General features: G+C 57.0%; 2 protein-coding genes across 2 annotated transcripts; both read right to left on the minus strand.

The window, feature by feature from the left end:
• Positions 1-3,530: 3,530 nt before the first annotated feature.
• Positions 3,531-5,992, minus strand: LOC309676195 (uncharacterized protein). Its single transcript, XM_082488689.1, has 6 exons — positions 5,924-5,992; positions 5,663-5,677; positions 5,356-5,554; positions 5,027-5,259; positions 4,825-4,860; positions 3,531-4,013 (listed from the first exon to the last, which is right to left on the minus strand). The coding sequence occupies exons 1-6, from the start codon at positions 5,945-5,947 to the stop codon at positions 3,960-3,962; spliced, it is 561 nt and encodes a 186-aa protein (XP_082344815.1). The 5' UTR covers positions 5,948-5,992; the 3' UTR covers positions 3,531-3,959.
• Positions 5,993-6,034: 42 nt separating this feature from the next.
• Positions 6,035-8,376, minus strand: LOC309676390 (uncharacterized protein; the record flags this gene model as incomplete). Its single annotated transcript, XM_082488928.1, has 6 exons — positions 6,035-6,100; positions 6,871-7,112; positions 7,202-7,439; positions 7,671-7,688; positions 7,841-7,924; positions 8,260-8,376. 6 exons carry the CDS (start codon positions 8,374-8,376, stop codon positions 6,035-6,037), a joined length of 765 nt encoding a protein of 254 aa, XP_082345054.1.
• Between the last annotated feature and the right edge of the window lie 3,230 nt (positions 8,377-11,606).

The following is an 11,606-nucleotide window of genomic DNA, read 5'->3' on the forward strand; positions in this document are numbered from 1 at the left end:
AATATTATTATGTGATACACAATACATTATATAGTATATATTACATACTATGTATTATATGGTACATACTATACAAATTATATTAATTCTACGATTTATTCTACATTAATATATTCTATATTCAGTCATACTATACTATATGGCATTGATAATCCATACCCCATTCTACATCCTATATTATATATTATATGCTATATATTATGTGGTCGTGTATGTTATACTACATTATATTATGTTGCGGTTTATATTCTATTCTATTCTGTATTCTGTATTCTGTATTCTGTATTCTGTATTCTGTATTCTGTATTCTGTATTCTGTATTCTATTCTGTTCTATTCTATTCTATTCTATTCTATTCTATTCTATTCTATTCTATTCTATATTGTACGTTGTACATTCTACATTTTACATTGTGTTCTACATTATATAGCGTATGCTCAAGGGCAGTCTTGGCTGCAGTGACCATGAGATGGTGGAGTTCAAGGTCCTTATGGCGGTGAGGAGGGCGCCCAGCAAGCTTGCTGCCTTGGACCTCAGGAGAGCCGACTTTGGCCTCCTCAGGGATCCGCTTGGCAGAGTCCCATGGGAAAAAGTCGTGGAGGGGCCCGAGGAAGCTGGTTAATACTCAAGGATCGCCTCCTCCAAGCTCAGCAGCAACGTGTACCGACCAAGAGAAAATCGGGCAAAAATGCCAGGAAGCCTTGCGTGGGTGAACAAGGTGCTCCTGGAGAAACTCAAGCTCAAAAAGGAAGCGTACGGAGGGTGAAGACAAGGGCAGGCAGCCTGGGAGGAACAGAGATATTGCCCGAGCAGCCAGGGAGCAGGTCAGGGAAGCTGAAGCCCTGAGAGAGTTAAATCTGGCCAGGGGTGTCAACGAAAACTTCTATAGGTATGTCGGTGACAAAAGGAAGACCAGGGAAAATGTGGGCCCTCTCCGGAAGGAAATGGGAGAGCCGGTCAGCCGGGATATGGAGAAGGCTGAGGTGCTCAATGACTTCTTTGCCTCAGTCTTCGCCAGCGAGGGCTCTAGCCGCACCAGCCACGTCACAGGAGGCAAAGACGGGGACTGGTCAAGCATTGGAACAGGCTGCCCTGGGACATGGTGGGGTCACCATCCCGGGAGGTATTTAAACGACGGGTAGATGTGGTGCTGAGGGACATGGTTGAGTGGTGGACTTGGCAGTGCTGGGTTAACAGTTGGACTTGATGGTCTGTCCTGGTTTGAAGTACAACAGAACCAATTTTCTGTTCGGTAATTTTACTTCGCAGCTAAACCTCTTCTAACGAACTGGACTCTGAAATGAGCAGCGTATTGTGCAGACACTGTTTGCTCCCAGGGTGATAAGGTCTCATGTTGATGCCAAGGAATGGTGTGTGGAGAGGCTCCTGCTTACGCTTGTTGCTCTAACCCCCAAGGCCAGCTCACTTTGTTATGTGTCCCGTTGGAGGGTCAGAAGCGGAAAAGCATAAATAGGTCCCACCTGTGGGGAGGAGAGGACAGGACGGGTGACCCAAAACTGACCGACGGGGTATTCCAACCCATCTACATCATGCTCAGTATAAAAGCTGAGGGATCAAAGGGTCACTGCTCTCGTTCTTCAGTGGCCACGTCTGAGGAGGACTTTGTCTGTCTGTCTTCCTTTGATCCCGACCAGTGCGTCCCTGAATCCAGACCTGGAATCCATGTCCCGTCCGTCGCTGAGTCCAGTCTGGGACTTTCCCAGAGCCTGGGAAATGACGTGGTCGTCATCCTGAGAGCTGGTTTTGTATATATTTCATCATTTCCTGTTCATTATCTTATTATTAATAGTTCATTAAACTTGTTTAGTTTTTTTCTAAACTCATAAGTCTCTTTCTCTCTCTCCCTCCTCTCCTTGCAGAGACAGATGGGGGAGAGCATCTGTCATTCATTTCAGTGGCCGATTAGACCAAACCACGACATGGTCTCTTCCAACCAGAACGATTCTATGATTCTATGACTGGAGGAATGAAGAGCCACCCACTGTAGGAGAAGACCAGGTTTGAGACCATCTAAGGAACCCGAAGGTGCGCAAGCCCCTGGAACCTCATGAGATTCATCTGCGGGTCCTGAGGGAACTGGCAGATGACGTTGCTAAGCCACTGTCCAGCATATTCGAGAAGTTGTGGCAGTCTGGTGAAGTTCCCGCAGACTGGAAAAGTGAAACATAACCCCCATTTTTTAAAAAGGAAAAAAAGGAAGACCCAGGGAACTACCAGCTGGTCAGTCTCACCTCTGTGCAAGATCATGGAGCAGATCCTCCTGGAACCTCTGCTAAGGCATATGGAAAATAAGGAGGTGATTGGTGACAGCCAACATGGCTTCGTTAAGGATAAATCGTGCCTGACAAATTTGGTGACCTTCTACGGTGGCATTAAAGTGTTGGTGGATAAGGCAAGTGCAACTGACATAATCTGCCTGGACTTGTGTGAAGCATTTGACGCTGTCCTGCATGACATAGAATCATAGAAAGATTTAGGTTGGAAGGGACCTTAAAGATCATCTAGTCCCACCCCCCTGCCCTGGGTAGGGACACCTCCCCCCAGCCCAGGTTGCTCCAAGCCCCATCCAACCCGGCCTTGAACACCTCCAGGGATGGGGCAGCCACAGCTTCTCTGGGCAACCTGTGCCAGGGGCTCACCGCCCTCAGAATGAAAAATTTCTTCCTAATATCTCATCTAAATCTCCCCTCTTTCAGGGTAAAACCCATTCCCCCTCATCCTATCACTCCATGCCCTTGTAAAAAGTTCCTCCCCAGCTCTCCTGGAGCCCCTTTAGATAGTGGAGGGGGCTATAAGCTTCCCCCAGACCCTTCTCTTCTCCAGGCTGAACAGCCCCAACTCTCTCAGCCTGTCCTCCCAGCGGAGCTGCTCCAGTCCTCGGATCATCGTGATGGCCCTCCTCTGGACCCACTGGTGGGACCCATGGGGGAGCCCCAAGATCCTGGGAGAGACCCCCATAAAGCCCATCCCAAAAAGCTGGCTTCTGGTAGGACCTGTGACCTCGTGGATCGGAGACCACGCTGGAGCCATTTGTGAAGAACTGCAGCCCCTGGGAAGGACCCACGTTGGAGGAGTTGGTGGAGGACTGTCTCCCGTGGGTGGGACCCCACGCTGGAGCAGGGGAAGAGAGTGAGGAGGAAGAAGCGGCAGAGACAATGTGATGAACTGACCATAACCTGCATTCCCCATCCCCATGCGCCGCGCGGCGGGGAGGTGGTGGAGCAATCAGAGTGAAGTTGAGCCTGGGGAGAAGGGAGGGGTGGGGGAAAGGTGTTTTAGGATTTCTCCTTATTTCTCATTATCCTCCATGTGAAGTCTGTTTTGTCCATGACAGTAGTCACTGAGTTATCTCTCTGTCCTTATCTCGACCCGCGAGCCTTTCATGGCACTTTTATCCCCCTGTGCGGTTGAGGAAGAGCGGCTGGGTGGGCACCCGGCAGCCAACCATGGTCAACCCACCACAATTACATTCTGATGTACAATGTCTGACATACGACATACACAGAAACGATACATTTTTTTATTTTATTCTATTCTTTGTTCTTGTTGTAGATATTATAGTTGCTACTGTTGTTGTTATTATCATTCTTCACCGGTAAGAATTGTTATTGGCAGATATTTTGGGTATTATTATCCTTCTCAGCTAACAAGCTCCAAGAAGCTGGTGGCCTGGCAGGCAGCTTTTGCACCCCATCACGCAGGAGTGAGGCAGCGACAGAAAATGGGCACATCTCAGGTAGCAACATTTAATAAAGCATCTAATTATTGCACCGCAATTAAACACCAGCAAGCGGAAAGCAACTGCTTCTCCCCGAAAAAAAAAAAAAAAAAAGAGAACCTTCCCTGGGCTGAAGCATTGGGGTGCATGGGGCAATGCTGAGGATTCTCTGTGGGTTGAAGTGACATCATCCTCAGGGGGACATGGTGGTCGCCACCCCTCACACTATGCTGTTGCTCTTCTGCGATGCCAGGGTGGGTGGGCTGCAGGTGGCCTGGAAAAGGAGAAGATGATGCCCCCCATCCTCTGCCCATCCTTTGCCTCAGCATGCAGATGGGTCCCCCACCAGCGCTGGCAGCTGGAGCCCGGCCCTCCTGGGAACTCTGTAGGCCTTCCGGGGACCCCAATCCCCTTTGGAGATCCCAGCCCTCTTTGGGGACCCCACGGGGCTCCCAGGGACGCCAGCCCTGTTTGGGGACTCCAGCTCTCCCAGAAACCCCAGCCCTCTTGAGGACCCCAGCACATTTTGGGAACTCCAGCCTTCCCAGGGACCCAGCCCTCCTCAGGACCCCGCATTCTTCCCAGGAACCCAGCCCCCAGGGAAGCCCATCCTTTCTGGGGACCCCTTCCCTCTCGGGGATCCCCCAGCCCTGCTAGGGATCCCACCCCTGCTTGGGTTCCAGACCTCCCTGGGGAGCCTGCAGTCCTCTTCAGGACACCAGTTGTGTTTGGGGATCCCAGCACCCTTGGAGACCCCACAGCCCTCCTGGGGACCCTGAAGCCCTCCCAGAGACCCCAACCCTACTGAAAAGACCAGTCTTCTTTGGAGACCCCACAGCTCTCCATGGGACTCCAGAGCCCTCCTGGGAACCCTGCTGCACAGTTGTCCCAGGGGAAGCCATCCCTCTTGGGGGACCCCAGCCCTACCGGCAACTCAGCCCTCCCGGGGACCCCAGAGCCCTCCAGGGCACCCAGCCGTTCCGGGGACCCCAGTTCTCCCAGGGACCCAGCCCTCATTGAGACACCACGGTCCTCCCAGCAACCCCACAGCCCTGCCGGGGAGGGCTGACGCTGGGGATACTCACAGCCCTATCACTGCCACCTTCATTTTCGACTTCTACCTGTAAGAGAAAGCTGTTCATGTGCAGGGGGCTTGGCTGTCCCCACCGCTGTCCCCACCACCCGAGGGCCAGCCCCGGGGGGAATCGGGTCAGCACGCAAAACCAGGGTTGGCTGTGGGTGCAGGGGCCATCCCACCGCATCCGTGAGACCCAGCTCCATGCTCACCAGTTGCATGTAGAAGTCCAGCAAGCCCAGGAGGAAGAGGGCGAAGTGGATGCAGTTGTTTCTGCCCAAGTGATACTCGGCTTCACTGTTCATCGCCTCCCTGACTTTACTACGGAAGTCATCGAGGTTGATCCCACCTTTTTTCCGATAAATCTTGCATTTCCCCCTATCCTTTTTCATGGCATTATAGCCTTCCTTGCTGATCCGCCCTCTGTTCCCCTTAGAATTCGTGTCTAGAAAAGCAAGAGCCACCCATCACCCTGGCCCAGCTGCTGGCTGCATTTTGGCTATTGCCATATCCCAAACGGGAGCAGGGGTTGAGCACTTACTCTGGAAGTGTATGACCTCTCCCTCCTCGCAGTAGACGGCCGCGTGTTTGAAGCTCCAGCTGAATCCGCTAGAGCAGTTTTCTATGGGGAACAACAAGATGTCCCCGCTCTGCATCGTGCTCTCTGACACTTTGTAGAAGACATCCTCAAACCCAGGAAGAGTCTTGAACAGCAGAAAGATGAGCGCCTGCTGCTGCCTCTGCCAATTGCACCGGGGAGAGAAGGTGAGGAGGCGGCAGAACCAGCCCCATCGCCCCCCCCAACACCCTCATGCTGCTGATGGAGGTCTCACCAAGCTCCTACTTACTTCGCTGCTCGACATCTGCAAGGAGAGAGGAACAGAAATAGGATGTCAGTGTTGCGCTCGTGCCGTCCTGCTCGTGTGCGGGATGCTGCGACCATGATGGCTCCTCCCAGGCGTAAGTGCTTGGCTTGGGCAAAAGTCACCCATCCTGCCAAGATCTTCGAGCTGGAGACGTCCTGGGCCAAGCTCTATTCATCATTTCCCCCCCTGTCCCGGTGCAATGGCGGCACAGTTGAAGCGCTGTGGAGATGGGAGCATCCTTACCTTGCTACTGCTGCTACTTCCCATTGTTTTCTCCAGGACCGAGCCGGTGACAGAGCCGGGCTGCTGGGACCTTCACCAAGGGCTGAAGGGAATGGAGTGGGAATGGGTGGGTCAGCAGGCGCCGGGGTGAAACCTCTGACGCATATCCTTCCTGTGCATATCGGAGGTGGAGAAAGGCTGAAAGCAATAAAAAAAAAAAAAAAAAAAAGCAGTAAAAAGTCCAGGAAACCCCCAGATGGGTTTTTCTGCTTCTTAAAGCTGTGTTCAGTTTGCTAATTCCGCCTTAAACGTCAACTTCGGGAAAGAAGGGAGGTGATGCCGGAGACCCTGGAAATGCTCTTGAGTCAGAGGAGCTGCAGGACGTCTCCAAAAGTGCGTGTCATGCAGCGACCTCCCACCCACCTCCAAGAGACCTTCCTCCAATCCCAGCCTGGACCCAGTATACCCTGGGGTACACCACTGGTGGCCATCCTCCAACCAGACCGGGTCCAGCCATTTGACCAGTTTTCACCCCAGCAAATATTTGTTTTGATGTTCAAAATCAAACACTGGCAACGAAAAGAGGCATCTGTTTGTCCCAGGAGGCCACAGGGTGCAAAGAACAACCGCTGCCTCGGAAGGAGGCAGGAGGGGGTGGCTGCACCGGGCGTGGGACATCGCTGACTGGTGGCTTCGGGGAAGAGAGCTTCTGGGAAAAAGAAAGCAAAAGTGAAAACAGCACAAATCAGAGTTCACACAAGGTCTCTGTGCTATTGTTTATTGCCATGCAAGAGGGATGCCAAAGCCACCGGCGCGATCCCTGTCCCCCTGGGGAAGGATGCTCCAGCCCTGCTCACCCCCAGGTCACCTCCATCACTGCAGCTCTGGGGACACCTGGGAGAGAAGACGGGCTGTGCTGACACTTAGCTGGGGCAAGCATCAGGGTCCCCTGGGGTGGTGGCACCCACCATGGTGGTGGCACCCACTGTGGTGCCGGCGAGCTGGCCCAGGCCCAGCAGGGCAAGGGCGAAGTGGACGCAGTTGCAGGTGATGGCGTCGTACTCCACCACTTGGTCCATGGCTGCCTGGATGCGCTGCTGCAGGGCGGCCGCATCCAGCCCTCCCTTCATCCGCAGCACCTTGGCTGGACCCCGCGTCCGCAGGAGGTGGCTCTTGCCATGCTTGGCTACAATCCCCGATGGGGACGTCCCTGAGCTGCCTGCAGAGTGGAGGGGACATTGTACTCCTTGTCCCTTCCATGAGGATGTCCCTATGCCATGACCACGTCCTGGAGCTCACCTTCCAGGTGGATGATCTCCCCGTCACCGCAATAGATGCCGGCGTGAGCGCCCCACCAGCCGGGGCCCCCGGAGGCCAGCGGGAAGAGGAAGAGGTCGCCGGGCTGGGGCTCGGCCACCCCATTGGGGACCACATTGAAGTGCTGGCCCAGCAGCCCCTCGCAGAGGAAGAATGCTGCCGTGCTCGCTGCCCCGGCCACTGCCTGGGGACCCGTCCATGATTCAGGGCCACCGATGCCCTGGGGGACACTGACAGCGTTGCTGACCCACTGGCTCAACCCCCATCCCCCCTGTAGCTTGGGCACAGCTTGGGTCTCCACGAATGAGGAAACCCTCTGAGAAGGGGCCATCTCCTCTAGATGCTGAGCACCCATGGGTGCTGAGGAAAAGGCAGGACGTGCCAAATTTGGCCCTGTTGTGCCAGGGGTGAGACAGGTGGTGTGGGGCTCAGAGGGGACGCCAGCACTTACCTCCCTGGAGCTGCTCACCTGAAGGGACAAACACCCGACGTCAGCCCCGGTGGCACTGGGTAGGTGTGACCCAATGGCACCAAGTGTCATGGTGCAGCCCCTGCCCAGACGGCTGCCACCCCAACCCTGTCCAAGCCCCTGGCTGGGGTCCCCATGCCAGCACTCCAAACCTGCCGCACCCAGGATCCCAGCCAGCGCCAGGGCTGGAGGAACCGCCTCTCCGGGTCTCGCAGGGTCTGCACCAGGGTGTTCACCTGTGGGGAGAGGAGGCGGAGCGCACCTGGGACCCAGCGCCCGTCCCCTGCTGCCACCCATCCCCTGCTGCCACCCACCTCTGGTAGCACCCACCCCTGCTAGCGTTCACCCCTGGTGACACCCATCCCAAGCTGCCACCCACCCCTGCTACTACCCACCCCTCCTACCACCCACCCCAACCCACAGCAGCCTCCCAGCACAACCCCCCTCCCATCGCTCCACCAGACTTAGCACCAGGCAGGTCCCAGCCACGCGTTCCGTAGGCGCCGGGTGCCACGGCAGAGGGGTGGGACCGCCCGGGCGCGGGTGCCCTCCCCACCAGCTGTCCCATTACCTGGGCGAGGAGGTTCATCTGCAAGGAGAAAACATGATGTCCAGAGAGATGAGGAGATGAGCCCATGCCCAGCCCCACCTCGGGAACCTCTCTGTCCCCAAACGATTGTGGTGCCATGTTACCCTGCCAAAACCCAAGCTGTGGCCCCGGGGACTGTGCTAGCCCTGGCGTTTGTGCCGTGCCCAGCTCCCCTGCCTTGGAGATGCCTCCAAGATCCCTTCTGTCCACCGTGGTCACCAAGCAGCTGCTGCTCCGAAGGTGGCTGCGGGGCAGGACCTCAACCTGCCCCGGTGAATAGCCTGTGGTGGCTCTTGGCACCCGCACATGGCCCGGGAATGTGCCCGGACCACACCGACCGGCCCCACCGTGGCACTGAGCCATCCGGTGGGGCCCGTCCCAGGGGGGACAAACACAACCGGGTGTGACATTTCACCAATGAACCCCTTGGGTGACACCAAAGGAGTCACAAACCAGCCCCATGGCCATGATGCAGACAGCCAGTGGCCACCAGGCTGGTGCCAGAACATGTCTTGGTGCCAAAACGCATCTTGCCTTGAAGGTGTCCCAAGGGATGGCCACTAGCCTGTCCCCAGCCCTGTGTCCTGGTGGCAATGCATGCCTGGGGTCAGCTCCAGAGCCACATTAAATTTTAATCCTTGTGCCAGGGGGTCAGCGAAGGCTTTAGCAGAGCTTGGGGCGGGTGACGTGGGAGCTGTCACCCTCTGTCATCAGGCAACCTCCACAGCATCATTTATCACGGAGAGTCCAATAAACAAGAGCTAATTACAACTGAAACCTGAGCCTGGCCTGGACAGGGCTCAGCGCTGGCCGGCCGCGTTAACCCTTCCCAGCCACCTCAAGTTCCACAGCCATCTTGTACCCTTCCAAACCTTCCTGTCTTCTTCTGGTTGCTCTTGTCCTCTCCTGATCCCGACCATCATCTCGGGGCCCCCATTGCCCCTTCCTGATGTACCCTCTGGTTCTCACCACCTGCTTCTGTCCCTAGTGTCCCCTCCAGGTCTCTACCATCCCCTCCTGGTCGTCACTAGCTGCTCCTGGGCTCCATCATCTTCTCCTGGTCCTCATCATTCCTCTATGTTCTCTTGGGCCCTCTTTGTCACCATTGTCCCTTTCTGGTCCCCATCATCCCATCCCAGTCCTCACTATCCCCTCATAATCCCCATCCACCTGTACTGCGTCCCACTGCATCCTCCTGAGCCCCATCACACCCTCCTGGTCTCCATCGTCCCCATGTGGTCTCTATTGTCCTGTCCTGGTCGCCATCATCCCCTCCTGGTCCCTGCTGTGACCTCCTGCTCTCCACCATCCATCATTGTCTCCTGGTCACCATCAAAACAGCCAAGTTCCCATTGTCCCCTCCTGATCCTCCTCATCATCTCCCAGTCCCCATCACCTCCTCCTGGTCCCCATCATCCCATCCTCACCCTTGTTGTCCTCTCCTGGTCCCCACCATGTCCCTTTTGTCCCCTTCATCCCCTCCTAGTTCCAAATAATTCCATTACCGTCCCCATCATCTCCTCCTGGTCCCCATCACCACCTTCTGATCATTGTCCCTTCCTGGTCCCCGTCATCTCCCCTTCATCCCCGTTGTCTCCTCCTGGTCCCCACCCACCATCCCATCCTGATCCTTGTCTCCTCTTAGTGCCCACCATCTCTCCGTGGTTCCCATCATCTGCTCCTTATCCCCTCTGTCCCCTCCTTGTCCCCACAATCTCCCCTTGGTCCCCATTGTCTCCTCCTGGTCCCCACCATCCCCTCCTTGTCTCCACTGTCCCCTCCCATTCCCCACCACCCCGTGCCATCACCAGCAGGAGCGAGGCTGCCAGGAGAGCGGTGTCTCTCTGGGTCCCCTGGCCAGTACGCGTCTGCCAGCTCCCCATGGCCGGTGGGATTAGGGCAGCCGGAGCCTTGGGGCTGCTACTGACCATAGGTTTTGAGCCCATTGGCAGCATCTTTGGGTAATTAGTAAATTAGTAATTAAATGCTCTCTGCCTGCTGGGGAAGGGGGCGGGGGGAGCAGATCCTGAGGTTTTAGGCTGGGTAATCCTGTGGCATCTGCCCCAGCGTCTGTCACCGAGCCGAGTCACGACCCCGCCGCGGGCTTTAATGTTTGCTCCTTCACCCCCACCCCACTGCCTGCAGCCCCTCGTCTGTGGCGTCAGGCCTGCTCAGGGCGCTCCCCAAAATCGGGATGGGTACAGCCCCCCCACCCCACCCCACCCCCTGCTCCCCCTGGGTGCCTGGGTTGGGCGCTCAGCCCTGGGAGGGGGACGGGGTGTTGCTCTGTGGGAACCCCACCTTGGGGACAGCACCCAGCCGGCCGTAACGGAGAAACGGGGCGGGAAACCATATTTTTGTAATTATTGGCTTTCCTGGGCATGCCGATGATTGGCCGGCAGCAGATGGTTGGCCTGGCTAATCCCCCTCCCAAATCCCCGCTCCGGAGCTGGCTTTTACCCGACGGCGAGGAGGGGACGGGCAAATTAGCCGACTCAGCGTGTATCGCCATGCTGGCCGCTGCCCGGCGTCCCCTGGCACTGGATACCCGGCTCCCCGCGTCACCCACGGGTGGGCCAGCACCCTGGGGTGCGGATGCCGCCGGCACCCCCGAATTGAGCACCAGGGGGTGGTTTCACCCATGGGCGAAGCTCTGCCGAAGGGTCTGGAGGCACCCGAACCGCAGGCAGGGGACGGGCAGGGCGAGGTGACAGCTTGCTCCCGCCGCATTAGCCCAGCGTCATAATTCTGCCGCGGGAGGAGGGCGGCCGCTGCCGCAGATGGCGGCTGTCAGAGATCTGGGTCAGGGCCGGGGGGCCGCCGCAGGATGGGGGCTACGGGGTGGGATGGGGCACCCCAGGGAGGGGTACTGGAGGGGGTCCTGGGGGGTGGAGGGGCGCTGCAGGCAGGGGTGGTGGAGCCATGCAGCGGGCAAGGGGTGATGGAGCCATGCAGCAGGCGGGCAGGATGGTGGCGTGATGCTGCAGGAAGGGATGATGGAGCCATGCTGCAGGCAGGGAAACACGGAGCCAAGCTGCAGGCAGGGGAATGGGGTGATGCTGCAGGCAGGGAGGACGGAAGGCGGTTGCAGGCAGGGATGATGGAGCCATGCTGCAGGCAGGGATGATGGAGCCATGCCGCAGGCAGGGGAATGGGGTGATGCTGCAGGCAGGGAGGATGGAAGACGGTTGCAGGCAGGGATGATGGAGCCATGCCGCAGGCAGGGGAATGGGGTGATGCTGCAGGCAGGGGAGCTTGGAGCGAGCGATGCTGCAGGCAGGGAGGACGGAAGGCGGTTGCAGGCAGGATGATGGAGCCTTGCTGCAGGC

The sequence above is a fragment of the Vanellus vanellus genome (genome assembly GCF_965231255.1).
Source record: "Vanellus vanellus genome assembly, chromosome: 11".
NCBI classification, from domain to species: domain Eukaryota; kingdom Metazoa; phylum Chordata; class Aves; order Charadriiformes; family Charadriidae; genus Vanellus; species Vanellus vanellus.

What these genes read in the sequence shown, in the direction of transcription:
- LOC309676195 (XM_082488689.1), bottom strand. Translation starts at nt 5,947, where the DNA reads ATGGGAAGTAGCAGCAGTAGCAAG. An exon ending in AGAGGTCATACACTTCCAGA is followed by an intron (nt 5,260 to 5,355) that starts GTAAGTGCTCAA and finishes TTGCTTTTCTAG; the next exon opens with ACACGAATTCTAAGGGGAAC. An exon ending in AAGGTGGCAGTGATAGGGCT is followed by an intron (nt 4,014 to 4,824) that starts GTGAGTATCCCC and finishes CTCCTTTTCCAG; the next exon opens with GCCACCTGCAGCCCACCCAC.